At 39.4% G+C, this 25,715-nt stretch overlaps 1 protein-coding gene across 1 annotated transcript in view; it reads right to left on the bottom strand.

Moving 5' to 3' along the window:
* Positions 1-25,715, bottom strand: part of LOC103507575 (obscurin-like) — a 123,172-nt gene that overhangs the window by 24,784 nt on the left and 72,673 nt on the right. The window contains 25 exon segments of the mRNA XM_026822405.1: positions 503-644; positions 1,058-1,065; positions 1,219-1,447; positions 3,346-3,518; positions 4,087-4,207; positions 5,057-5,290; positions 5,849-5,944; positions 6,571-6,800; positions 9,431-9,495; positions 10,160-10,238; positions 11,480-11,580; positions 11,925-12,083; positions 12,539-12,786; positions 14,897-15,072; positions 16,613-16,869; positions 17,761-17,842; positions 18,224-18,338; positions 19,162-19,382; positions 19,700-19,875; positions 20,355-21,319; positions 22,004-22,087; positions 23,748-23,852; positions 24,392-24,452; positions 24,762-24,936; positions 25,610-25,709. Coding sequence (XP_026678206.1) covers positions 503-644; positions 1,058-1,065; positions 1,219-1,447; positions 3,346-3,518; positions 4,087-4,207; positions 5,057-5,290; positions 5,849-5,944; positions 6,571-6,800; positions 9,431-9,495; positions 10,160-10,238; positions 11,480-11,580; positions 11,925-12,083; positions 12,539-12,786; positions 14,897-15,072; positions 16,613-16,869; positions 17,761-17,842; positions 18,224-18,338; positions 19,162-19,382; positions 19,700-19,875; positions 20,355-21,319; positions 22,004-22,087; positions 23,748-23,852; positions 24,392-24,452; positions 24,762-24,936; positions 25,610-25,709 — 4,402 coding nt within the window.

Genomic DNA, 25,715 nt, shown 5'->3' with positions numbered 1-25,715 from the left:
GGTCCGAGAAGAAACTCCCCAATTGACAAATGTTGGCTTGCATTGTTTGTCTGTTTATCGACTAAGGCTGTCGATCTTGAGGTCGTTAGTTCTCTCTCCTCTGATGCCTTTTTAGCGACCTTAGATCGTTTTATTGCCAGACGTTCCTTACCTTCCAAAATAGTGTGTGACAACGCCACAAATTTTCGCGGCGCTTCGGTTCAATTACAAGAAATACATAATGCTATCGTGTCCAGTGAAAGTGAAATTGTTAGACATCTACAACCGAGGTGCATACAGTGGCAGTTCAGCCCTCCTGGGGCGCCAAACTTTAACGCCTTAGCTGAGGCTGGAATAAAATCCGTAAAAAATCACTTAAGACACGTCATTGGCGAACAGCCTTTGAATTTTGAGCAATATGCTTCCTTATTTGCTTCTTCCGTTTATTCCTCCCACCCCTTTCGATATTTTCATTTATACCAGAAAAAAATATTCAGGGATTATTTACTACATACTTTATCACATGCGTACAGTGTTTGGGCGTCTATCTGTCATACGGGAGATGATGGGTTTGTCCGCCAGAGGGAGTGGTATACCGGTGGATCGGATGCGATCATAGTCCGAGTATAGTTCACCTACCGGAGCCTTGGGCCGGATTTCCAGAGCTGTGAACAGAATTCAAACACATTAAGTATTTTTATTATGGAAGTCTGTAGCAATATTCAGGAAATTGTCCTGGCCTTCTTCTTTTATGTGTTGGAAGATGTAATATTGTTCGTACACATAAAAAAAAATCATATAAATCACAAATTCTACTATTTATTTATCGTATGCTTATTTGAAACAAAGAAAAATTCTAAAGCGAAAGAGATACATAATAATAAGAATAAGTAAAATTCCGAGGTTATTATTGATTAGATTTACATTAGAGATCCCAAGATTCAACATTATTTCTTACCGTTTTATTTCGATTGGACACTTAATTAACCAAAATACAAGGGTAAGAAATAATGTTACGATGTGTAAGTTTCGATTCCCGTTTCCAATATACAAAACTTTCTTTTCAATTCTCCAAAACCCAGCGGCCTTTCCATATACCGAACATATTGATTAGATTTACATTAGAGATCCCTTGATTCAACATTATTTCTTACAAATTCTTACCGTTTTATTTCGATTGGACACCTAATTAACCGAAATACAAGGGTAAGAAATAATGTTGATCCGTGGTTATCGTACCTGACTCGTTGTCGCGCGGTCCCGTGTTCATTGCTCGCCAGTGCCTCATACATGCCTACATCCCTATCCAGCATCTTATTAATAAACAGAGTAGCCTGTCCATTCCGTGTGTAAGAACTATCATAGCGGCCTCCCATCTCTATTAGTTCATCGTTGAAGTAGAACGAGACTTTGGGTTTGGGATATCCGTATACGAACCAGAACAGAGAGGAGTTTTCATTCTTGATTCCTGAAAAGTAAAATAGAATAAATTAGTACCTAGATTTTTCCCCCTTTTTTATGAATGTTTCACTGCCGTGTTTATTTCATAGCAAATGAAACAACTGCTACATTAGACGCATGTGGTCTGTGTCGTAGCACGACCATCCCGTAGTATGCCTCTCATCAGATGGGCGAGAATAGAAATAAAGAGAGAGTGGTATAGAACCCTTCTACTCGACATAATCGATGACGTCACGAAAACCGACGCAAGCAATAATTGAGTTTGTACATTAGCTTTGCCTAGCGGAATTTCGTAAAATAGATTTTCACAAATGAAACAACTGCTACATTAGACGCATGTGGTCTGTGTCGTAGCATGCCCATCCCGTAGTATGCCTCTCACCAGATGGGCGAGAATAGAAATAAAGAGAGAGTGGTATAGAACCCTTCTACTCGACATAATCGATGACGTCACGAAAACTGACGCAAGCAATTGAGTTTGTACATTAGCTTTGCCTAGCGGAATTTCGTAAAATAGATTTCCATAATAAGTACTCGTAAGTTGAAATTGAATTTTCGGTCTTTTAAAGGTCGATACTTCCTTGCTTTTTCGCCGTTTTGACTCCAGCTAGATTTTTTCACAACTTTTTAAAAAAACGATCTTTAGTTCAAACATTTTACCCAGAGACATCTCTATTGGAGATTGGGATGTGATAAAAAAAAAAACATTTTTTTTTTTTCCTAGTAGGCTATGTTCTAACACTTACCATACTGTGTGTCGTGTTCCTGGTTTAGGAACCTCGGGGCCTGAGCATAACCTTCTCTAGGAGGTCTCTCTAGGTCAAAGTCTCGCGGGAAATAGAATGACTTATCCGGATGGAAGGGTACGCCAGGAGGCAGGTAGGGTTCGAACTTGGGGCGCTCGGGATTCAGTTTCTCTCTGGAAAATGGGAAATGTTCGTTTATTATGGAAGTCTGTAGCAATATTCAGGAAATTGTCCTGGCCTTCTTCTTTTTATGTGTTGGAAGATGTAATATTGTTCGTTCACACATTAGTTTTTGTTTTATCAGTGCACCATTTTCAATACGGACATATGGTTTTGTATATCACCGTATGAGCAATTATCATCCTTTATGTGGCCGTGCTACTGTAGAAGATGGATTTGTGTGAGCTGAATGTTGTGTGTGCTCTTTGTACCTTTCTTCAAAACTTCTGTTTTGTCAGGCAATGTATTTTTTAGTACAATGAGACTTTGGGTTCAGGAGTATTCTTATACGAACCAGAAGATATAGGAGTTTTCATTCTTGATTCCTTAAAAGTAAAATAGAATAAATCACCTACCCACTGTGTAAAGAAGATTTCAACAATGAAATATCAATAATAAAACAAATTGCACAGAATAATGGATATAAACCCGATATCATTGATAAAATCCTTAAGAGACAAAGAAAAACACAAAGATTAAAAAAGAATAGGGACAAAAATGCACAAGAAAAGAAATATGTACCTGTGAATTACCAAGATAAAAGCTCTGAAAAAATAGCTAGATGTTTCGCCAAAAATAATATATCACTGGCATTTCGTACACATAACAACATACGAAAACATCTAAATATTAGTAAGCAACAACAGGATAAAAACAAATTTAATCTTATCTTAAGGCTAAATAATTGAGAAATCACACTGATAGATTTTCATAATAAGTACTCGTAAGTTGAAATTGAATTTTCGGTCTTTTAAAGGTCGATACTTCCTTGCTTTTTCGCCGTTTTGACTCCAGCTGGATTTTTTCACAACTTTTTTTTAAAAAAAGATCTTTAGTTCAAATATTTTACCCAGAGACATCTCTATTGGAGATTGGGATGTAATAAAAAAAAAACATTGTTTTTTTTCCCCCTAGTAGGAGGCTATGTTCTAACACTTACCATACTGTGTGTCGTGTTCCTGGTTTAGGAACCTCGGGGCCTGAGCATAACCTTCTCTAGGAGGTCTCTCTAGGTCAAAGTCTCGCGGGAAATAGAATGACTTATCCGGATGGAAGGGTACGCCAGGAGGCAGGTAGGGTTCGAACTTGGGGCGCTCGGGATTCAGTTTCTCTCTGGAAAATGGGAAATGAGTAAAGTTGAGCAAAATAAAATAAAAAAAAAAATAAATACTAATAATAAATAAATGTTAAAAAAAAACTCTCTTTGAAGAGGAAACTATAACTACTGAGGTCTTATCGTCCCAAAATCAAAGAGAAAAGAAGGACAGGATAGGAGAAAAACCAGCCGTTCCGAGAACAAACATAATCTGTTTGAGACAAAGGCTGCCCCGGATGGGAATGGAACCCGCTACCTAACGAATCAAAACTTTTAAATTCAGAGAAGTTGGAACTTATTAGGAATTGAAATTCAATCAACTAAATTTCTCAGTTAGCTAAATTTATCTCAGAATTTCTGACTAGCTAAATTTCTCTCAGAATTTCAAACCAGCTAAATTTCTCTCAAAATGTCTAACTAGCTAAATTTCTCTCAGAATCTCTAACTAGATAAATTTCTCTCAGAGTTTCTAACTAGCAAAATTTCTCTTAGAATTTCTGAATAGCTAAATTCCTACCAGAAATTCCGACTAGCTAAATTTCTCACAAAATGTCTATCTAGCTAAATTCCTACCAGACCACTCACCTCATAGTTTGAGCAAAGGGTGAAGGGTCACTCAGGCCGTATTTATTCTCAACTCGAATTCTGAACTTATAATCTCTGAACGGAACCAGGTTAGATATGTCACACGCACAACTACGGATTCCTGGGGGGGGATGAAATTAAAGGATTGATTAGAATATTATGAAAAAGCAGTAAAAAAAGTCTGTTTTGATTTTTATTTTAACTTTTGTCCCATAGTACATATGGGTATTATTGTAATTTATTGTTTCTTCGTTACGCTTTCTTTTCCCTGATATTTCCGTTTATTCCTCCCACCCCTTTCGATATTTTCATTTATACCAGAAAAAAATATTCAGGGATTATTTACTACATACTTTATCACATGAGTACAGTGTTTGCGTACGGTATATTCTTTACTATTATCTTAGGTACCCATGCGTACGGTAAACCAGTCTCCGTCCGGTAGATCACACATCTCCACATGGTAAGTTACCGGATACCGTGCGCCGTACGGTATATTCTTTACTATTATCTTACCCATGCGTGCCGTAAACCAGTCTCCGTCCGGTAGATCACACATCTCCACATGGTAAGTTACCAGATACAGTACGTACGGTATATTCTCTACTATTATCTTACCCATGCGTGCCGTAAACCAGTCTCCGTCCGGTAGATCACACATCTGCACATATTCAAAGGTCAAAGTTCAAGGTCAAATCACGTGCTAAGTCCTATGGGAATATGAATTTATATTCAGAATTGAAGATAGCTTCTACTGCACGAAAAAGACTTAAATGTTCTCTGAAAAGCTGATTTTTTTTTTTTCAAGGCACTTTGGATTTTAAAGCATGGGATTTAACAAACTTGAACTTCGAGAAAAAATTCTTACCCATGCGTGCGGTAAACCAGTCTCCGTCCGGTAGATCACACATCTCCACATGGTAAGTTACCAGATACAGTACGTACGGTATGTTCTTTACTATCATCTTACCCATGCGTGCGGTAAACCAGTCTCCGTCCGGTAGATCACACATTTCCACATGGTAAGTTACCGGATACCGTGCGCCGTACGGTATTGACGGTTTCCAGGATAGGGTGAGGCGTCTATCTGTCATACGGGAGATGATGGGTTTGTCCGCCAGAGGGAGTGGTATACCGGTGGATCGGATGCGATCATAGTCCGAGTAGAGTTCACCTACCGGAGCCTTGGGCCGGATTTCCAGAGCTGTGAACAGAATTCAAACACATTAAGTATTAGTGGAAGTAAACTGAGGCTTGGATGTAAGGGTAAACAGCCCTATAGGTTAGGTTAAGCTTCTACGAATCTAGTTGGAACAATATAATAGAAAACAGAATGTTTTTATTTCCAAACACATTAAGTATTAGTGGAAGTAAACTGAGGCTTGGATGTAAGGGTAAACAGCCCTATAGGTTAGGTTAAGCTTCTACGAATCTACTTGGAACAATATAATAGAAAACAGAATGTTTTACCGCACTTTTTATTTCGTAGCAATGAAACAACTGCAACATTAGACTTGTGTGGTCTGTGTCGTGTGGGCATGCCCATTTTATAGTATGTCTCTCATCAGATGGGCGATAAGAGACAGACACGAACCTAAAGAGGTTTTATAATTTTGGTCACCCACCCGGATACAAATCCCGCGTAACTTTGCTTAACTTCGGTGAGCTATTGGGTACTGGTGTATTCAATGTGCTATCGCCGCTCCGCTAGCTCTACACTGCTTCTGTAGTGACGATAAAGGCCTTGGCCTTGTGCACTTACTTTCAAATAGTAGCTTAGCATCACAAGTAGCTTCACCATGAGGATTCCAATTGTGTGGTCTGTGTCGTGTGGGCATGCCCATTTTATAGTATGTCTCTCATCAGATGGGCGATAAGAGACAGACACGAACCTAAAGAGATTTTATGATTTTGGTCACCCACCCGGATACAAATCCCGCGTAACTTTGCTTAACTTCGGTGAGCCATTGGGTACTGGTGTATTCAATGTGCTATCGCCGCGCCGCTAGCTCTACACTGCTTCTGTAGTGACGACAAAGGCCCAATTTCATCAGTACAAGGTTTCTTCATATTTTAATTTATTCCAAGGGAAAGGCAAGTCTTCAGCCTTGACAAATGGAAAGTGCCAAATGAATAAAAGATGTGTTTAACGTCACTGTACGCTGAAATGTATAACTGCTAAGGTTTTTAGTGACGGAGGTTTTGTCCTCCATCCGGCGAGAAGATATTACCCGCCTCCTCACATTAAGTTAATCTAAAATTATTGTGGAAATAAGTTAGAAGAGATGTTTTACGTCATCTAGTTTTATTCATGTTTTAATAAAGATTTACTTACTCATAAATATCTCAAACCAATGGGATTCACTCAACTGACGGCACGCTATAATATAGACAAGGGGGCGTGGTCTTACCTCAATATACCGGATGACTCCGTATCAATCTGAACCTTGTCACTCTAGTAGTGAGCCACTCAACTGACGGCACGCTATAATATAGACAAGGGGGCGTAGTCTTACCTCAATATACCGGATGACTCGGTATCAATCTGAACCTTGTCGCTGGCTTCCAGGGGTTCTCCGTTCTTGTACCACTCAACTGACGGCACGGGATAGCCAGTCATACAGGCTGTGAACTTGGCTGACATACCGGGATATACTTCTATATCTCCTATACGCTTCAGGAAGGATGGGGGCTCTATCTTCTCTTGCTTCTCCCTGCGAAGAGGAAAAACGTGTGGTGAAACTTTTAGAACTGTCCGACTTACAGTTGAGAAGTTTAATGTAATAGAAAGTCGTGTGATGTTCACACCAGATTTTTTTAGTTCGAAACCTCTCGATATATGAAGACACGAAATCACTTTTGAAGATCTTAGTAGAAAAAAAAATCTTTTCTTCTTTCGAAGCTGAATAGCTTAGTAGAGCTTTCTACAACTCAAAGGTAGTAACTTTAACGAACATAATCAAACTTACTAGCATTCTTCCGAGTTTTGGAAGTACCTACGTAGCCCAAACACACTAACTGGAATACGTAGATAAATATAAAATTCTATTTTCTGACAGATTTTCTGCAACCAACTTAGTTATTGGAAATAAGAAAAATGATGTTTACATAAAAACGCTAGACTATTGAAATCTTTCAGTTAACTACATATTTATGTACTTGGAAAAGCTAAAGATATAAACTAAGCGCAAAGGAATTGTGAGTATTATAAGATAGAAATGAGGAGAAGAGAAAACACAACACATTTCTGGACATTGATTTTAATTTGTAATTTTGAAAAAATATTATTAATTAATTAATGAATATTAATTATTTAATGTACATAAAAATAAAAAGCAACATTTTATTAGGTACAGCGAATGAAAAATGTTAAAAAGCCAGTGTTGATTTTGTACAGAAATACAGAAAATAATCTAAAACTAAAAGTAAGGTAAAGCAAATTGTTCTAAAAAAATAAATGAAACTAGTTTTCTTAAAATTTTAGTTTTTAAGTAAATAGGTAGTGTCATAAAATTTTCCTTCTCCAACTTAAATGTAGAAATGAAGAGAAGAGAAAACACAACACATTTCTGGACATTGATTTTAATTTGTAATTTTGAAAAAATATTATTAATTGATTAATGAATATTAATTATTTAATGTACATAAAAATAAAAAGCAACATTATTAGGTACAGCGAATGAAAAATGTTAAAAAGCCAGTGTTAATTTTGTACAGAAAATGATCTAAAACTAAAAGTAAGGTAAAGCAAATTGTTTTAAAAAAATAAATGAAACTAGTTTTCTTAAAATTTTAGTTTTTAAGTAAATAGGTAGTGTCATAAAATTTTCCTTTTCCAACTTAAACTCTCGCGTCCTACTGTTCTAGGTCCCTCCTCAAAATTCTAAATCCCGGATCAAAGTTCAAAATCCCCACCTTACATAATCCCTCCCGCTTCAAATTTTTCTATAGCCCACCTCAAGTTCTAAATCCCTCCTAATCCCCCAACTCACAATTTTAAATCCCCGCCTCACAGCGCTAATTTCCGTCTAATGATTTTAAATCCCACACCTAAATTTGAAATCCCCTTCCACAGTTCTAATTCCCTCCTAATCATTTTAAATCCCACATCTACATCTAAATCCCTCCCACCGCACAGTTCTAATTCCCATCTATTTTTTTTTAATCCCACACCTACATTTTAAATCCCGCCTCACAGTTCTAAGTCCAACCTATTAATTGTAAATCCCTTGATCAAAGTTCAAAATCCCCACCTTACATAATCCCTCCCGCTTCAAATTTTTCTATAGCCCACCTCAAGTTCTAAATCCCTCCTAATCATTTTAAATCCCCCGACTCACAATTTTAAATCCCCGCCTCACAGCGCTAATTTCCGTCTAATCATTTTAAATCCCACACCTAAATTTGAAATCCCCTTCCACAGTTCTAATTCCCTCCTAATCATTTTAAATCCCACACCTACATTTAAATACCTCCCACCTCACAGTTCTAAATCCTATCTATTTTTTTAAATCCCACACCTACATTTTAAATCCCGCCTCACAGTTCTAATTCCCACCTATTAATTTTAAATCCCTCCGGGATATACTTCTATATCTCCTATACGCTTCAGGAAGGATGGGGGCTCTATCTTCTCTTGCTTCTCCCTGCGAAGAGGAAAAACGTGGGATAATAATTATACCTACAAACAAATTTAAGTGAATTCCAGGTGGAGATATGTAAAGATTGAGATATAAAACAGAACTCTTTTCAGACGCATTAGTCCACTGAATCTGACCCCATAGTGGCCATTTCTGTCCTTGTTGTTGTTGTTGTTGTATCAGCTTTAGCTTTCGCCGAATGGCAATAGCAGAATAAAGAAAAGATATCTTTTTGTATCTGCTATACACTGGGGTGATGGTCTCTAGCTCCAACCATGGCAAATTGTCTGGCTTTGAATTCCAGGTGGAGATATGTAAAGATTGAGATATAAAACAGAACTCTTTTCAGACGCATTAGTCCACTGAATCTGACCCCATAGTGACCATTTCTGTCGTTGTTGTTACAATGTATTTTTTAGGACAATGGTTGGGAGCAGGAGGTTTATTCTTAGGTTGACATTGATATAGGTACACTCCTGATTGTTTAAATTTTTAAGCTGGTTAGGGTTAGCTGTTCTCCTCCCTGTTTATAGTCCCACAGCCAGACGCTAGTCTACTCTCTGTTTAACGTCCCCTAGCTAGACTAAAGGCCATTTCTCTAATTGATCTCTGCAAATCACTGGTGATTTATTTATTTTCTTTTTAAGTTTGCTAATTTACCTACTTAAGTTTACAAAAGGTTTAGAGAGTAGGTAGGTACTTACAGTTGATCCACTACTTTGAGTCTGGCTTCACAGGATACCTCGCCTTCTCTATTCTTAGCCACCACCTGGAATACAATATACATAGAATAATAATAAGGAGTGCTTAATACAATAGTTTTCTAAAAAAAAGTATGATAAAGGAAACTAGGTACAACAACGAAAATCTCATATTACCCAAAGCGAAGAAGGAAGACAGGAGACAGGATATGATAAATTCAGCCGTTCCGAAAACGAACCTTACCTGTTTAAGATAAAAGTTCGCTCCGGACGAAAATCGAAAGCGGCCAAGCGCTTACAAGACAGACGCGCTACCTTCGAAAAGCTAACTAGGCTGGCAATAATATAATGTATGTATACCTGTCGCAAATGTCGGAATCTTTGACCATTAGGCCATTTTTCTACAAAATAATTTAATACAATAGTTTTAAAAAAAAAAAAAAAAAGTATGATGAAGGAAACTACAACAACGCAAATCTCATATTACCCAAAGCGGAGAAGGAAGACAGGAGACAGGATATGATAAATCCAGCCGTTCCGAAAACGAACCTTATCTGTTTAATATAAAAGTTCGCTCCGGACGAAAATGGAAAGCGGCCAAGCGCTTACAAGACAGACGCGCTACCTTCCAAAAGCTAACTAGGCTGGCAATAATATAATGTATGTATACCTGTCGCAAATGTCGGAATCTTTGACCTTAGGCCATTTTTCTACAAAATAAAATTAAAATACCTTATATTCTGCTTCATCGTCCAGACTACACCGACGTACATACAGACACACCATTTCATCATCTCGCTTGATACGATTCCTCCTCACAGTTCTAAATCCCTCCTAATCACTTTAAATCCCACACCATAACATTAAATCCCTCCCGCCTCACAGTTCTAAATCCCTTCCACCGCGTTCTTCGCGGGTCAACGCTCCTCCTCACAGTTCTAAATCCCTCCTAATCACTTTAAATCCCACACCATAACATTAAATCCCTCCCGCCTCACAGTTCTAAATCCCTCCCACCGCGTTCTTCGCGGGTCAACGAACAATAGTTGGTGTAGACCAGCGCGTTTCTATACTTGGCCTCCAGCTCCAATATAAACTTACGCTGAACATCCAATATGCCGCGCGTCGACGCAGTGCCGCGGTTGTTCGTCGCCATGACAGCGTAGACGCCAGCGTCGTCCGGGAGAGTTTTATCAATGAGGAGGGTTTGCGTTCCATCATCATCTGTTATAATACGAGAGTGAATACCATCCGGTATGAACGGGTGATTGTTGAATGTCCTGAAGAAAGAAAAGGTAAAATATACGTAGAAATGGTTTTTATTCAGATGGGTGACCATCTGGGCAATCGCGTGCTGGCTGTAATGGCTGTTCCCGACCCCACTCAGGCTTAGTTGGGTGTGAGTAGGTGGGTAGCTTGTAGCCGAATGAAGGGTGAAACCCCCCGTCTCTGAAGGCTTTAGCAGTTACACAGTGATGAAAAATAAATTCAAATTTTCAGCTTTATTATTTTATAGCATAAAAATCTCAACCAAAGCTTAGCTTGATGGTAGTGTCCCAAGGACACTGGTAGCGTTGCCTCGTTGGATGGCCACAGAGAGTATTTTACGAAGTTATTGCAAAAACCTCATGTTCCCTAACACTTCCCCCGACTTTAGTGACAAAATCTTCGAGTCTGAGCACGCCAAAGACAAATGGTTTCAAAAGCCATCGGACTGGAATTAAATTTTTAAACTTTAAATATGATGGAAGAATAAAGAACTTCATCTGACTATATAAATCTCAATGAAAATTATGAGAGTGAGAAAAATATTAAAGAAGACAAAAAGAACACTTTAAACGATGTTCAACTATAAATGATAAGAAATATTGTTTCTACTCACCATTGTAGTTCTGGTTCAGGATAGGCGTACGCTTTGACCGCTAGTTTAGCTGGATACCCCTCAATCACCTTGCCGGGATTCAACTGTAGTGAGAACCGCGGTATGGTTTCCTTACGGGCGATCTCAACCCGGGTCGCTGATTCAGCGTCGCCGAGTTTGTTCTGAGATACTTATCATCTGATTCTATAGCCACTCCATCCCGATACCATTGTACTGTAGGAGTAGGTACACCAGTGACACGGGCAAGGAACTTTGCATCACGCTTTGGTAGCTGAAATAAGAAGAAGATTACAAGGTTAGCCAAGTGGTAACGCGGTTGTTAGTGCTAATGCAGGAAGTGCTGGTTTCGATTCCCAATTTGATCATTTTTGTAATTTAAAAGAGGAGAGCACACCTCAAAAAATTAACCTGACTCAGCTTGAGTGGGGCCGGGAAAATCCAGCAGCACGCGATTGCTCAGATGGTCACCCATCCCTATACTAACCACGCGCAAAGTTGGTTACCTTCAGTGATTCATTGGAAACCGGTACAATCAACGTGCTTATCGCCCCTAGAGAAAACTTCACGTTTTTTAGTTTGTGTACCTATTCGTTTGTTTTTGTTTTTCGTACTAACCTGTTGTTGATCAGTGAATTTCTGTAGGAAGTGTGGCGCTTGGTATAGTTTTCTCACTTGTATCTCACCGCTGGACGAAGCTTTACCATGTTTATTCTCCAGAGTACAGGTGTACTTGCCTGCATCCACTGGCTCTGCCTTGGCGATGTTCAAACCCACCTGAGGGGAAATGAATTTCATCAGTACAAGGTTTCTTCATATTTTAATTTATTCCAAGGGAAAGGCAAGTCTTCAGCCTTGACAAATGGAAAGTGCCAAATATAAAAGATGTGTTTAACGTCACTGTACGCTGAACTGTATAACTGCTAAGGTTTTTAGTGACGGAGGTTTTGTCCTCCGTCCGGCGAGAAGATATTACCCGCCTCCTCATATTAAGTTAATGTAAAATTATTGTGGAAATAAGTTAGAAGAGATGTTTTACGTCATCTAGTTTTATTCATGTTTTAATAAAGATTTGGTTACTCATAAATATCTCAAACTAATGGGATTCGTGAAATGCCTAGCAAATTATGTAACCATCGACTTTATACACTTTGCCTAAGAACGCTAGGCATTTCATTTCATGACTAGGTATTACATAGAATGCCTGTAACACATAAACCACGGATACCTACCTTGAGTCCATCACAAGTAAACTGTAGTCGTTTGCTGGGTATGAGGGGTATACCGTCCTTGAACCATTCCACCTGGGGTATGGGATTGCCAACGAATGGGGCGCTGAAGTCAATAGGGGTATCTTCATCTACAGTGAGGTCCTTGAAATTATGAACGAAACCTGGAGCTTGCTCCTCTTGATCCACACGACCGCTTGCTGTAACCAGGGAGAGCCAATGGGGGATGGAGAAGTTAGATTTGTTTTTACCTTCTCTAATACTTAAGTTTGATGACAAAAACGAAAAAAAAAATAATAATAATAGAAAATAATAATAATGTTATTTTCTTTTCCTTTTTTATGCCACATGGAATGGTCACATTTAGCGTTAATGGAAAATGGATTTAAAATTGAAATACCTAGCGTCTTTTTATTAAAGCTTTTTTTTTTTTTAGTACAACCTAAAAATGACTTAAGTATTTTCTCGACTACAACTGGGCAAATATGTACGAGTATGTACGTAAGTAAGGGCTTTTTCATAAAAAAAAAGGAAAAAAAAATCGTGTTATTCTCTTCTTTGTAATGTCACATGGCCTCGTTTTACGTTAGTGAAAAATTGATCTAAAATTGTAATAGCGTCCTATTTTTACGGTTTTTTAGAATCTATAAATGGCTCAAGGGTTTTTTCGATTACTACTGGATAAATAAAAACGTAGGTCAGGGCATTTTTCATTTCGGAAAAGAAAAAATGGCAACAGTCCAAAGTAAAACCCATTTCACATGTATTATTTGATTTATTTGCTTGTCCTATAGCATATTGCCTCTTATCCCACTCCCAATATCCGGTCAATAAGTTTGAGATGAAAAATGTTTGGAATTCTTTGGCACCTGATTGGTGATAAATTCTCACGTTTTGTATTTTCTATGTTCAAAGGTCTTAGTGAAAAATTGATCTAAAATTGTAATAGCGTCCTATTTTTACGGTTTTTTAGAATCTATAAATGGCTCAAGGGTTTTTTCGATTAGGTACTACTGGATAAATAAATACGTAGGTCAGGGCATTTTTCATTTCGGAAAAGAAAAAATGGCAACAGTCCAAAGTAAAACCCATTTCACAATTCACATGTATTATTTGATTTATTTGCTTATCCTATAGCCTATAGCATATTGCCTCTTATCCCACTCCCAATATCCGGTCAATAAGTTTGAGATGAAAAATGTTTGGAATTCTTTGGCACCTGATTGGTGATAAATTCTCACGCTTTGTATTTTCTATGTTCAAAGGTCAAAGTTCAAGGTCAAATCACGTGCTAAGTCCTATGGGAATATGAATTTATATTCAGAATTGAAGATAGCTTCTACTGCCCGAAAAAGACTTAAATGTTCTCTGAATATCTGATGTCTTTTTTTTAAGGCACTTTGGATTCTAAAGCACGGGATTTAACGAACTTGAACTTCGAGAAAAAATACTGAACTTTTTTTTTTAGTTCGAAACCTCTCGATTGGTAAGTATTGTGTCTCTTCTCACCTATTTGATGAGGAACATACTATGGGATAGGCATGCTACGACCCAGATTACACGAGTCTAAAGTAGCAGTCTAATTTTTACTTTCCTTATTAATTGCATGGAAATAAAGACGGGGCGGTGAAAAACTATTCTCTCTCTCTCTCTCCTTCCCTCTCTCTCTCTCTATCTTTCTTTCTCCTCTCTCCCTCTTCTCTCCTCTGCTCTATCTCTCTCTCTCCCTCTCTCTCTAACTCTCTTCTTAAAAACAATATAAAACACCTTTTAAATAAAAAATTAATAGGTAGGTAAAAAAATATTAATAATAAAATAAAACTAGTAGGGTAGTATGCAGGTCCAAGATGCACAAAGGAGATGCATGAAGAAAGGAAGGATAGGGAATGAGGGTGAGAAGGAAAGTGGAGAGAGGGTGAGCGAGATAGGAAGAGGGAAGGGTGATAAATGGGATTAAAAGGGGAGACAAAGAAGGTAACACAGATATATGGAATGAATAGAGATAAATATTTAATTACACAGAGGAATTGTGACATGCAAACATAGAATCATGCACCATCCAGGTAGATGCAAGTTGGAGGTAATACATGAAAATAAAACAGAAAAATAACATAAATGAATAAGAGGTCTGTAAATACAACATTTTCCCTAGTGAATGTGTAAGGAGTACAGAAGGTCTCAAAAAGATTTTCAAACAAGTTATTTTTATTTATCTATTGATTCTAAAAAAGAGGTTCGCGGGAACTGTAAGAATGGAGGTCTTACTATCCCAAAATCAAAAGAAGATAGAATAGAAGAAAATCCGCTGTTCTGAGAACAAACCTTATCGAACCCGTGACCGCTAGTAGGGTGGATACATACGATCAACGACCACGGCGCACATGGAATGCATCTCCCCATTGTCATTGAACGCGAACAGTTTGTATGCGCCAGAGTCTGATAACTGCGCCTCGTGTATACTGAGCTTAACAGCCCCGTCTGGAGTAGACGACATCTCTATACGATCCGACGGTAACAACTTCTCACCATTCTTAGTCCTGAGGAAGAGGAAACCAAGGTTTTATTGATAAAAAAAAACTGAAACTTTAATTCGGGAACGCAAAATTTGGTCAAAAAATTTCTGCCCCGCCGAGATTCGAACCTAGCACCTCCGGGTTGAGAGTCAGAGTGCTCTTAATAAAGCATTCGGCCACTCAGGTTGGTTTTGGCAATTGTTACGGTGGAAATGTCGGACGATATGGTTGTACGACAATATTTCCTAATTGGAGCGTGTTGGGAAACCGTCGTATCACGTCCACATTTAGGGAACATTATGATCCGAATTACCAACAGTGTCAGCCCTGTTCTACTACGCCCGTACACTCACCATCTGAGCTGTGCCGCCTGTTTGTGCAACGTATGCCAAGTCAATATAGGCCTATCCTTGCTGCTAACATCAACCTTGACATAGATGCTTTAGCAAAAATGGCCGATCAAACAATTGACTTTTCTTCTCTCGTGGTTCAGGAACTTGACAATAATAATCAATCAAAGATCTACGTCAATTTCTTGGTCTCGTCAATTTTTACAGGCGATCACTTCCTCACTCAGCCCAAACCCAGCAAATTCTCTTTGACCTCACAAAGAATGCCAAGAAAAATGACAAACGGAAACTTGAATGGACTGACGAGTCACGCGCCGCCTTTGTGAAGTTGAAGTCCCAACTTGCAGATGCAACTCTTCTCTTCCATCCTGCGCCAGACCTTAAACTAGTTTTATCAGTGGATGCTTCAGATTTCGCAGTCGGCGCTGCTTTGCAACAACTTAACAACAAGCATTTAGAACCTCTAGCGTTTTTTTCAAAGAAACTTGATAACGCTCAGAAGAACTACAGCACTTATGATAGAGAGTTGTATGCTGCATACTCAGCGGTCAAATATTTTCGTTTTATGCTTGAAGGTCGCAACTTCACAATTCTTACGGATCACAAACCATTGTCTTTTGCTTTCAGTCAGAAATCAGACCGAGCATCACCGCGTCAACTCCGTCACTTGGATTTCATCAGCCAATTCACCACAGATATCCAATACGTCAGTGGTTCCCAAAATATTCCTGCTGATGTATTTTCCCGAATATCTGAGATTTCAGCTCCCAGTCTGATTCCTTATGATGAAATAGCGGATGCTCAGCGGCAAGATCCTGAACTTCAGGCACTGTATCACTCGTCTGATTGTTCTCTTCAACTCAAATCAATCACGCTACCATCGGGTAAAGAGTTGATTTGTGATTCCTCAACATGTTCATTGCGCCCTTTCATTCCAGTGGGTTTGAGGAAGCAAGTGTTGGACACTATTCACAATCTCTCGCATCCCGGCATTAGCGCATCTTCCAAACTTGTTCGTGAAAAGTTCGTGTGGCCTAAAATTGACAAAGATTGCAAGCTTTGGGCACAAACATGTATTCCATGCCAAAAAGTCAAAGTTTGGAAACATACGCACAGTGCCGTATCCTCATTCGAGACACCTGAGAAAAGATTTTCTCATATTCATATTGATCTCGTAGGCCCACTACCTTTGTCTCAAGACTGTCGCTATTTACTTACTATCATTGATAGATTTTCCAGATGGCCAGAAGCCGTTCCTATTCCCGATATTTCTGCTGAAACAGTCGCTCGCAATTTGTACAATTCTTGGATTGCAAGATTCGGTTTGCCCAAAACCATTACTTCTGATCAAGGAAGGCAGTTTGAATCTCAAATCTTCAGAGAATTGTGTCAGTTGTTTGGTATCAAACACGTCCACACAACCAGCTATCATCCTCAAGCTAATGGTATCTTGGAACGCTGGCATCGAACTCTGAAAACTTCACTCAAATGCCACTTGACGGAAAATTGGACTGAAAAGCTCCCTACAGTACTTCTTGGACTTCGCACTTCAATCATTCCTGACATCAACATGTCACCTGCTGAATTAGTCTATGGTGAAAATATCAAACTTGCAGGAGATTTCTTCGAAGCCAACTCTTCACCACCAGGTGACCTGTCTACTTTTGTTTTCAATTTGAAAGAGACAATTCGAAATTTGAAACCCGTTCCCGTTCAAAATCATTCCAAGAAGTCGGTTTTCATTCATCCGGAATTACAAAATGCCTCTCATGTATTTGTACGTGTTGATGCTGTTAAAAAACCACTCCAACCTACCTATGATGGCCCCTTCCTGGTTTTAAGAAGAGATCCGAAATTTTTCGAACTTGAATATCTTGATGGGAAGAAAGTTGTCTCCATTGACAGATTGAAACCAGCTTTTCTCCTGGATTCTGTACATGATGATTCGAGATACTCAAGATATGGACGACGTATTTTTACTCCTTCCAGATATAGTTAGTTCTGGGGAGGGAGTACTGTGGCTACATTCTATCTTGTAGAACTTCTCATTATTTTACTTCGTCAGAAAATGTCAACTTTCATACTGACCTGTTAATAAATCCTCCTTGTTTCTATACATTTTTCCTATACCTAATTCAGTGTTCTCATTTCGCTACAGGTCTATGTCGTAGCATGCCCATCCCATAGTATGTCCTGGGCGACGGGCGTCAGATGGGCGAAAAGAAACACAATACTTCCCGTTTAGGTGCTGGGTTAACACCAGAAAGTAACCCGTTTGTAATCGTATTTAGGAGAGTTCATGGAAGAATCACATCAGATTTTGTTCCCTTTTTAAAGAGAAAGTACGAAATTATTTCCTTACCTCTGTATAGTTGCCACAGGCAGACGGTTTGGTTACCATTGAACAGCCGGAGCCAGAGTGTAAGATATGAGAATCTTTCATCCTGTAGGAAAAACGAAGCAAATATGAAATTAGTGAGTAAAGGTAAGTAAAGCTATTAGATAAGATTCGTTTGAATATCAAACAAAACATTATGTTATCACTCTAAAAACCCAAAAGATGGCCCCTTAGAAAAGATATAAAGAAGAAGAGGTTTGATAGAGAGAACTGTAACAACGGAGGTCCTATCGTCCCGAAATCGAAGGGAGAAGGAAGATAAAACTTATCTGTTAAGGATAAAGTTCGTTCCAGGCGAAAATTAAATCCGCGACCTAGCTCTTGACTAATTTCTTAAATAAAAAAATGACGGCACAATTTTGCCAATAATAACAACTTAGAAGTTCCGAGGAGTCCAGGGGTTCCTAATCTAAAACCGCGGACTTACCAAGTAATGGTAGGTATTGGGAATCCCTCAATAAGAGCGGTCAGTTTCAGGGGTTCTCCTTCATAACCGAGTACCTCAGAGAGGGGTTGAGCAATGGATGGGATCTTGTCCTCAGCTGAAATAGAAACAAAACCAGAGTTAATCCAACATACAGATCTCAAATCTAACCCTACTCCGCTAATGGTCCCGGGTTCGATTCATCTCCAATAAAGAAATTGCACTCGTATATAACGCAGCACCTAACGGGTTACTTTCTGGTGTTCTCGTGTTAACTCAGCACCTAAATGTGAAGTATTGTGTCTCTTCTCACCTATTTGATGAGGAACATACTATGGGATAGGCATGCTACGACCCAGATTACACGAGTCTAAAGAAGCAGTCTAATTTTTACTTTCCTTATTAATTGCATGGAAATAAAGATAGGGCGGTGAAAAACTATTCTCTCTTTCTCTCTCTCTCTCTCTCTGTCTCTATCTCTCTTTCTCCTCTCTCCGTCTTCTCTCCTCTGCTCTATCTCTCTCTCTCTCTCCTTCCCTCTCACTCTCTCTCTCTTTTCAGCTTTATTATTTTATAGCATAAAAATCTCAACCAAAGCTTAGCTTGATGGTAGTGTCCCAAGGACACTGGTAGCGTTGCCTCGTTGGATGGCCACAGAGAGTATTTTACGAAGTTATTGCAAAAACCTCATGTTCCCTAACACTTCCCCCGACTTTAGTGACAAAATCTTCGAGTCTGAGCACGCCAAAGACAAATGGTTTCAAAAGCCATCGGACTGGAATTAAATTTTTAAACTTTAAATATGATGGAAGAATAAAGAACTTCATCTGACTATATAAATCTCAATGAAAATTATGAGAGTGAGAAAAATATTAAAGAAGACAAAAAGAACACTTTAAACGATGTTCAACTATAAATGATAAGAAATATTGTTTCTACTCACCATTGTAGTTCTGGTTCAGGATAGGCGTACGCTTTGACCGCTAGTTTAGCTGGATACCCCTCAATCACCTTGCCGGGATTCAACTGTAGTGAGAACCGCGGTATGGTTTCCTTACGGGCGATCTCAACCCGGGTCGCTGATTCAGCGTCGCCGAGTTTGTTCTGAGCGACGAATGAGTAGCGACCTGCGTCCTTCGGACCCGGGTTGGGCAGAATCGAAGAAGCCGGGGGGGGGGGGGGGAGAGAGAAAGGATATTTAAATACGAATTTAGGGTATTTATTTAGGGTATATTTAGGGTATTTAAATACGAATGCTTCACATCACAGTTTTTCTGCTCCGCCTAGATGGTGTACTGGTTAGGAGGGCACAATAAGAAGAAGTTGACCACAATACGAGTATAGTAGCCTACTGATGAAGTAAACGGACTCTTCAGTCCTATTCGTACAGAATAAAATAATCACTATTAGTACATATTTTAAAATATGTTACAGGTTACAGGCAGTGTCAGCCCTGTTCTACTACGCCCGTACACTCACCATCTGAGCTGTGCCAATGGACTGGCCTCCAGTTGTGCACGTAGTTCTATAGGGTGTCCCTCCTGTACTTCCAAACTTCTATTGAGAGGCCGAGTAAACATAGGAGGATGATCTGCCATGCGGAATCGCGCGAAACATTCCACTTCACCCACTAGATTAGCAGCGATCACGGTGTACTGGAATACAAAGATGATAAGGGGTAGGATATACATATTAATAAGATACAATACAGAGGGTTTTTTTTATCTTCAAGGCGCTTTAATACTACCTACGGATAGTAGGTCGTTCGTATAACAATATTACCCCTAGGTTCATATTACATTGAATAGATTGAGGGTTTTGAAGTATAGGAAGAGAGAGTTTACACCTAGAGCGGATTTTATCCCAAACAGATAAGGTTCGTTCCCGGAACGACTGGCTTTCTTTCTTCTATTCTGTTTGTCTTCTCTTTTCGATTTAGGGACGATAAAACATTCGTTGTTAGAGTTTTCTCTATCAAACCTCTCTTTTTTTTAATTAATTCTCGTTAAAAAGAAAATGAAGATTTTTTTTTAATTTTTCTTTATTTCTTCTACAACTTCTTAGGCTGGTTAGGGTTCTTACTAGCTGCTTCTCTCCCTGTTTTTAGGGTCCCCCAGTCTGACTGATTACTTACTTTGGCCACATGTTCGGGTGCAAAGTGAGATATGTACAGGGTACTGGTGACAACACCTTCCTTAGTAGTTTCTATTCTGATACGATCATCATCTTCTTCATTGATAATGTCATCAGTTTTCCTTCCTTGCTGTGGTTTACCAGCGGCATCAGAATCCAGAGTCCTTGGTTTGACTCCTCTGGAATCTAAATCATTTTCATCAGCAAGACCTTTTCCATCAGCTCTTCTAGCATGATGTGGTCTGTCATCATCGTCAGAGTCCAGAGTCCTTGGTTTCCCTCTTCTAGAATCTAAATCATCTTCATCGGCAAGACTTTTTCCATCAGCCTTTCCACCACGTTGTGGTTTGCCACTAGCATCAGAGTCTAGAGTTCTGGGTTTGTTTCCTCTGGAGTCAAGACCTTCGTCTTCGTCAGCTGAATCTCTACCGTCAGCCTTACCAGCACGTTCTGGTTTACCACTAGCTACAGAGTCTAAAGACCCGGGTTTGGTTCTTCTAGAATTTAAATCATTTTCATCAGCTAGACCTTTGCCATCAGCCTTCCCAGCACGTTGTGGTTTAACAGAAGCGTCAGAGTCTAAAGATCCGGGTTTGTGTCTTCTAGAATCTAAATCATTTTCATCAGCTAAACCGCTACCATCAGCTTTTCTTCCTTGCTGTGGTTTGCCACTGGCGCCAGAGTCCAGAGTTCTTGGTTTGACTCCTCTAGAGTCAAGGCCTTCGTCTTCGTCAGCTGAGTCACTACCATAAGCAGCCTTTCGTCCTTTATGTGGTTTACCACTGGCTTCGGAGTCCAAAGACCCGGGTTTGTGTCTTCTGGAGTCAAGATCATTTTCATCTGCAAGACCTTTGCCATCGGCCTTCCTTCCTTGCTGTGGTTTACCAGTGTCTCCAGAACCCAAAGACCCAGGTTTGACTCTCTCAGAATCAAGACCGTCTTCATCTTCAGCTCCATCACCCGGGCCTAAGCGTAGCGGAGGGTAGAGCATTGCAGGTTAGGTATAGGGGGTTCACAATGTAAGTTGGAAATCGTGGAGTCGGTGTTGTAGAAGTTGTGTATGAGAGAAGGTGAATGTTGAATTTCCCATTGTATTGGAATGTGACAGTGGGATGTTGTGATGTTTTCCATGCAGTGTGTGATGGGAGGTACGAAGGAGAAACAGGGGAGGAAGAGACGGATTAATAGAAAGGAGGGGGAGATAAATAATGGGAGGTAGAAAGAGAGAAAGAAAGAGAGGTAGAGAGAGGGATTGGTAGAAAGGAGGGGGAGGGAGAGAGAAAAAGAAAAAGAGAGAGGGATGAATTATTATTATTATTATTATTATTAATTACTTAAATCAATCAACCACCAATCAAATCGTGAATTATAAAAAAAAACTGTCACCAAAGAACGTAGATATACAGTGAAATCCCTATCAAACAAACAAAATCTTCTCATTGTCCAATCGAGTGACTGGGTTCTGGCACTCTAATAAGGAACCCTATATCAGGAAGCTCGACATCTAAATACAGCATTCCAACAAGTTAAATTAGAGGGAAATAACTCAATAATAGAGTTCTTTCACCCTAACTGTGATAGTCGTGGCACCCTATAACTAATTTTTCATTCCTCAGTGTACTCACCATTTAAGCACGGGTTTGGGTATACCATCAGCGCGAACTTTAGCTTCCAGAGGAGCATACTCCCGTACTGTCTGCTCATCCAGACGCTTGATGAATGCTGGCATTTGTCCTGAAAACAATAGATATAATTTTGATATTAATTGAAGGAGTTGAAGGTATTTATTTTAAGCAGAGAATATTGGACGATAGAATAATATAAATTTTTAAAGTCTTCTAAATTTTGCCACACATTTACAATTCATTGCTAAAGGTGGCTTTTGGGATAGCTGGATCTGGATGACCTGTTTTAGAGAGGAAAAAACTTGTTCACTCCTCAATGCTATCACCGTCCCTGATAGGTACCCCATCCCACACATTCAAGATTTCAACTCGGAACTTCGCGGTAAGAAAATTTGTTCACTCTTGTCTCATACTACTAGTGATTCAGTGAACTGTAGAAACAACTTGAAAATTAGTATTAGTACTCCTTCCGGGGTGCCCTGAAGTTCCAATTAAACCCTAAATCTAAAGAGAAAAAGTTTTTTTTTTTTTTTATTGTGATGAACCTTTCTAAAATCGGGGAAACTGTCCGAAAGCTATGGTGAAACAAACAGACTAGAGGAAAAATAGTCCCGTTAAAACTTAATTCACATTATTTTCTTCTCTTCTCTGGGATTTATCCATTAGAGCAACTTGTCATCCAAGAATAGAGTAGATTCGTATAAGCTTAACCCATCTTTTGGGGGGAGGAACACCAGACGCGTCCGAAAATCCCAAATCATCCGATTTGCGTCCCAACCCAAAAAAGGTCATCCGAGTTGCGTCCGCGTACCTGAGATTAAACCTATATACTTGAGACCATAAAGTAAATAAATAAGTATATAACGAACAGGGTGACCAAAAATAACTGTACCTATACAGTATGCTATAACTTCTGTATTCTATATAGGCCTATAGGAACAAACTTTGAACATGAACGCTATTGCTATTATTTTTGTACTTGTCTTTTCTTTTGTGTTTAACCTAACCCTATAATAACACTGGTCACTGCTCAAATAGTAAAAACTCTTTTTTGCGTTTATCCTAACCCTATAATAACATTGGTCACTGCTCAAATTGTGGAAGCTCCTTTTTGCATTTAACCTAACCCTATAATAACACTGGTCACTGCTCATATTGTGAAAGCTCTTTTTTTTGCGTTTAACCTAACCCTATAATAACACTGGACACTGCCCATTTGTGATAGCTCCTTTTATAGCAACATTCCATTGACGTAACTTCTGAACAAGTACAGTTGAATTTTTAACGTTATCGATTGTAGGTACCTACATGATGGAAGCTGAAAAAATGCTGCGTACAGTATTTTTTTGTCACCCTGTACTACATGTATACCTTCAAATTAGGATAATTATATAAAGTACATAGTTCTAGCTTAGGTAGCTCAGGCAAGCAACTCGGATGATAAATTTCAGGGACGCAAATCAGACGGAGGCAACTCGGATTTCACAGTCGGGACGCAAGTCAGATCCCCCCCTTTTGGGGCTGTTTGGACCTACATCTGTAGCCTTATTTATTATGCAGCTGTAAAACCCATAAAATACACGAGCCTTTGTTTAGACTGCTGGGGTAAGAGGACTTTATAGTCTCATACGCGCAGGATAAACAAGGTATATTCTATTCTACATCTAAACCTCAGAGTGAGCTCTTTGTGTACGGAGTTCAGCTGACGAATGGAGAAAGTCAGAAAAGATTTAAAACTAAGAACTCACTTGGTTCGGTCAATAATTTACCTTCCGGTTCAATAGTTTTGGTTTTGCCCGCACTGGATTCATCCAGAGGAATCGAACCCGCGGTCTCTGGTTTGCCAGTGTCATCCTGATCCGCCTGGTCAGGCTCTGAGGTAGTCCACATGCAGAAGGTGACAGGGGTAGAAGTGCATGTGCAAGATGCATGTTGCCAGAGGATGCAGAAATGATAGAGGAGGTGTGCAGAATCAAGATGCATGGGGGTTGTATGTGTGTATGTGAAGTATTGTGTCTCTTCTCACCTATTTGATGAGGAACATACTATGGGATAGGCATGCTACGACCCAGATTACACGAGTCTAAAGAAGCAGTCTAATTTTTACTTTCCTTATTAATTGCATGGAAATAAAGATAGGGCGGTGAAAAACTATTCTCTCTTTCTCTCTCTCTCTCTCTCTGTCTCTATCTCTCTTTCTCCTCTCTCCGTCTTCTCTCCTCTGCTCTATCTCTCTCTCTCTCTCCTTCCCTCTCACTCTCTCTCTCTCTCTCTCTCTCTAACTCTCTTCCTAAAACATTATAAAACACCTTGAAATAAAAAATAAATAGGTAAAAAAAATATTAATAATAAAATAAAACTAGTAGGGTGAGATTTAAAACTAAGAACTCACTTGGTTCGGTCAATAATTTACCTTCCGGTTCAATAGTTTTGGTTTTGCCCGCACTGGATTCATCCACCTCGGGTTTCTTCGCCTCGGAGATTTAAAACTAAGAACTCACTTGGTTCGGTCAATAATTTACCTTCCGGTTCAATAGTTTTGGTTTTGCCCGCACTGGATTAAGAGTTTAAAAACGACGTTATAGGTACGTCACAAAGACAACTTGCACTGTCCAGCGCGATTGCACGTAGAATACATCAGTTCCCATGTGAAGTCAATGTGAGGAGGCGGGTCACAAAATACCTTAGCAGATAGACCCCTTTAATAACTTATTTTAATTTATTAGCAAAAAGGCCATTTGCAGAACCCCTTTAATAAATACATTATTTTAACCCTTACTTACTCCAGTTTCACAGGAACCATAATCATTGCTCGCTACAAACAGTACATCTCCGGTGTGACAATGGTGACCATTAGGTATAAGCAGGGTGAATGTACATTCCAGTAGACCATAGTCTAACTCCTTAGTGTCCACTATGTATTCAACCACAGGTTGAGGGTCCTTACCAGCGATAGTCCTGGGGAATAGATTTCCAATAGTAATAAAATTAGCTAAATACCCTTTAGGGATGAACTATTCATTTCTGGGCAAAGTCACAACTTTGGGTCGGGGTTGTGTTTTGGGTCACTAGGAAGCTATTCGCAATGAAAACTTTGTTTTTTCAAAGCAAACGTGGCCGACTAGGTATCACTCTAGGCTTGCACAACGGAGTCCCGGGATCGATTCCCGACGAGGTCAAAGTTTTTTGGGCTCTGTGCTTGGAGTTTGGGATGCACTCAGTCTCGTGAGGACAATTAAGTAGCTACTTTTAATCGAGACCAATAGCGGCTTTACCAGAGTATAGACAGAATTTATTGAGTTGATAGTATCAGTAAAGGAGTCTCTTAGTACTCTTGTGATATACATCCTGATCCGCCTGGTCAGGCTCTGAGGTAGTCCACATGCAGAAGGTGACAGGGGTAGAAGTGCATGTGCAAGATGCATGTTGCCATAGGATGCAGAAATGATAGAGGAGGTGTGCAGAATCAAGATGCATGGGGGTTGTATGTGTGTGTGTGCAGGTCCAAGATGCACAAAGGAGATGCATGAAGAAAGGAAGGATAGGGAATGAGGGTGAGAAGGAAAGTGGAGAGAGGGTGAGAGAGAGATAGGAAGAGGGAAGGGTGATAAATGGGATTAAAAGGGGAGACAAAGGAGGTAACACAGAAGTGAACTGAGCTTTCTCATATTTGTGAATAATGAGTGACTCCAGAGGTGTCTTGATACGAGGTGAACGGAGACCTTTCACATCTACGG

Source organism: Diaphorina citri, unplaced genomic scaffold, assembly GCF_000475195.1.
Source record: "Diaphorina citri unplaced genomic scaffold, Diaci psyllid genome assembly version 1.1 scaffold324, whole genome shotgun sequence".
NCBI lineage: Eukaryota > Metazoa > Arthropoda > Insecta > Hemiptera > Psyllidae > Diaphorina > Diaphorina citri.
The sequence above is the reverse complement of the archived record's forward strand: the minus strand, read 5'-3'. Positions and strand labels throughout refer to the sequence as shown.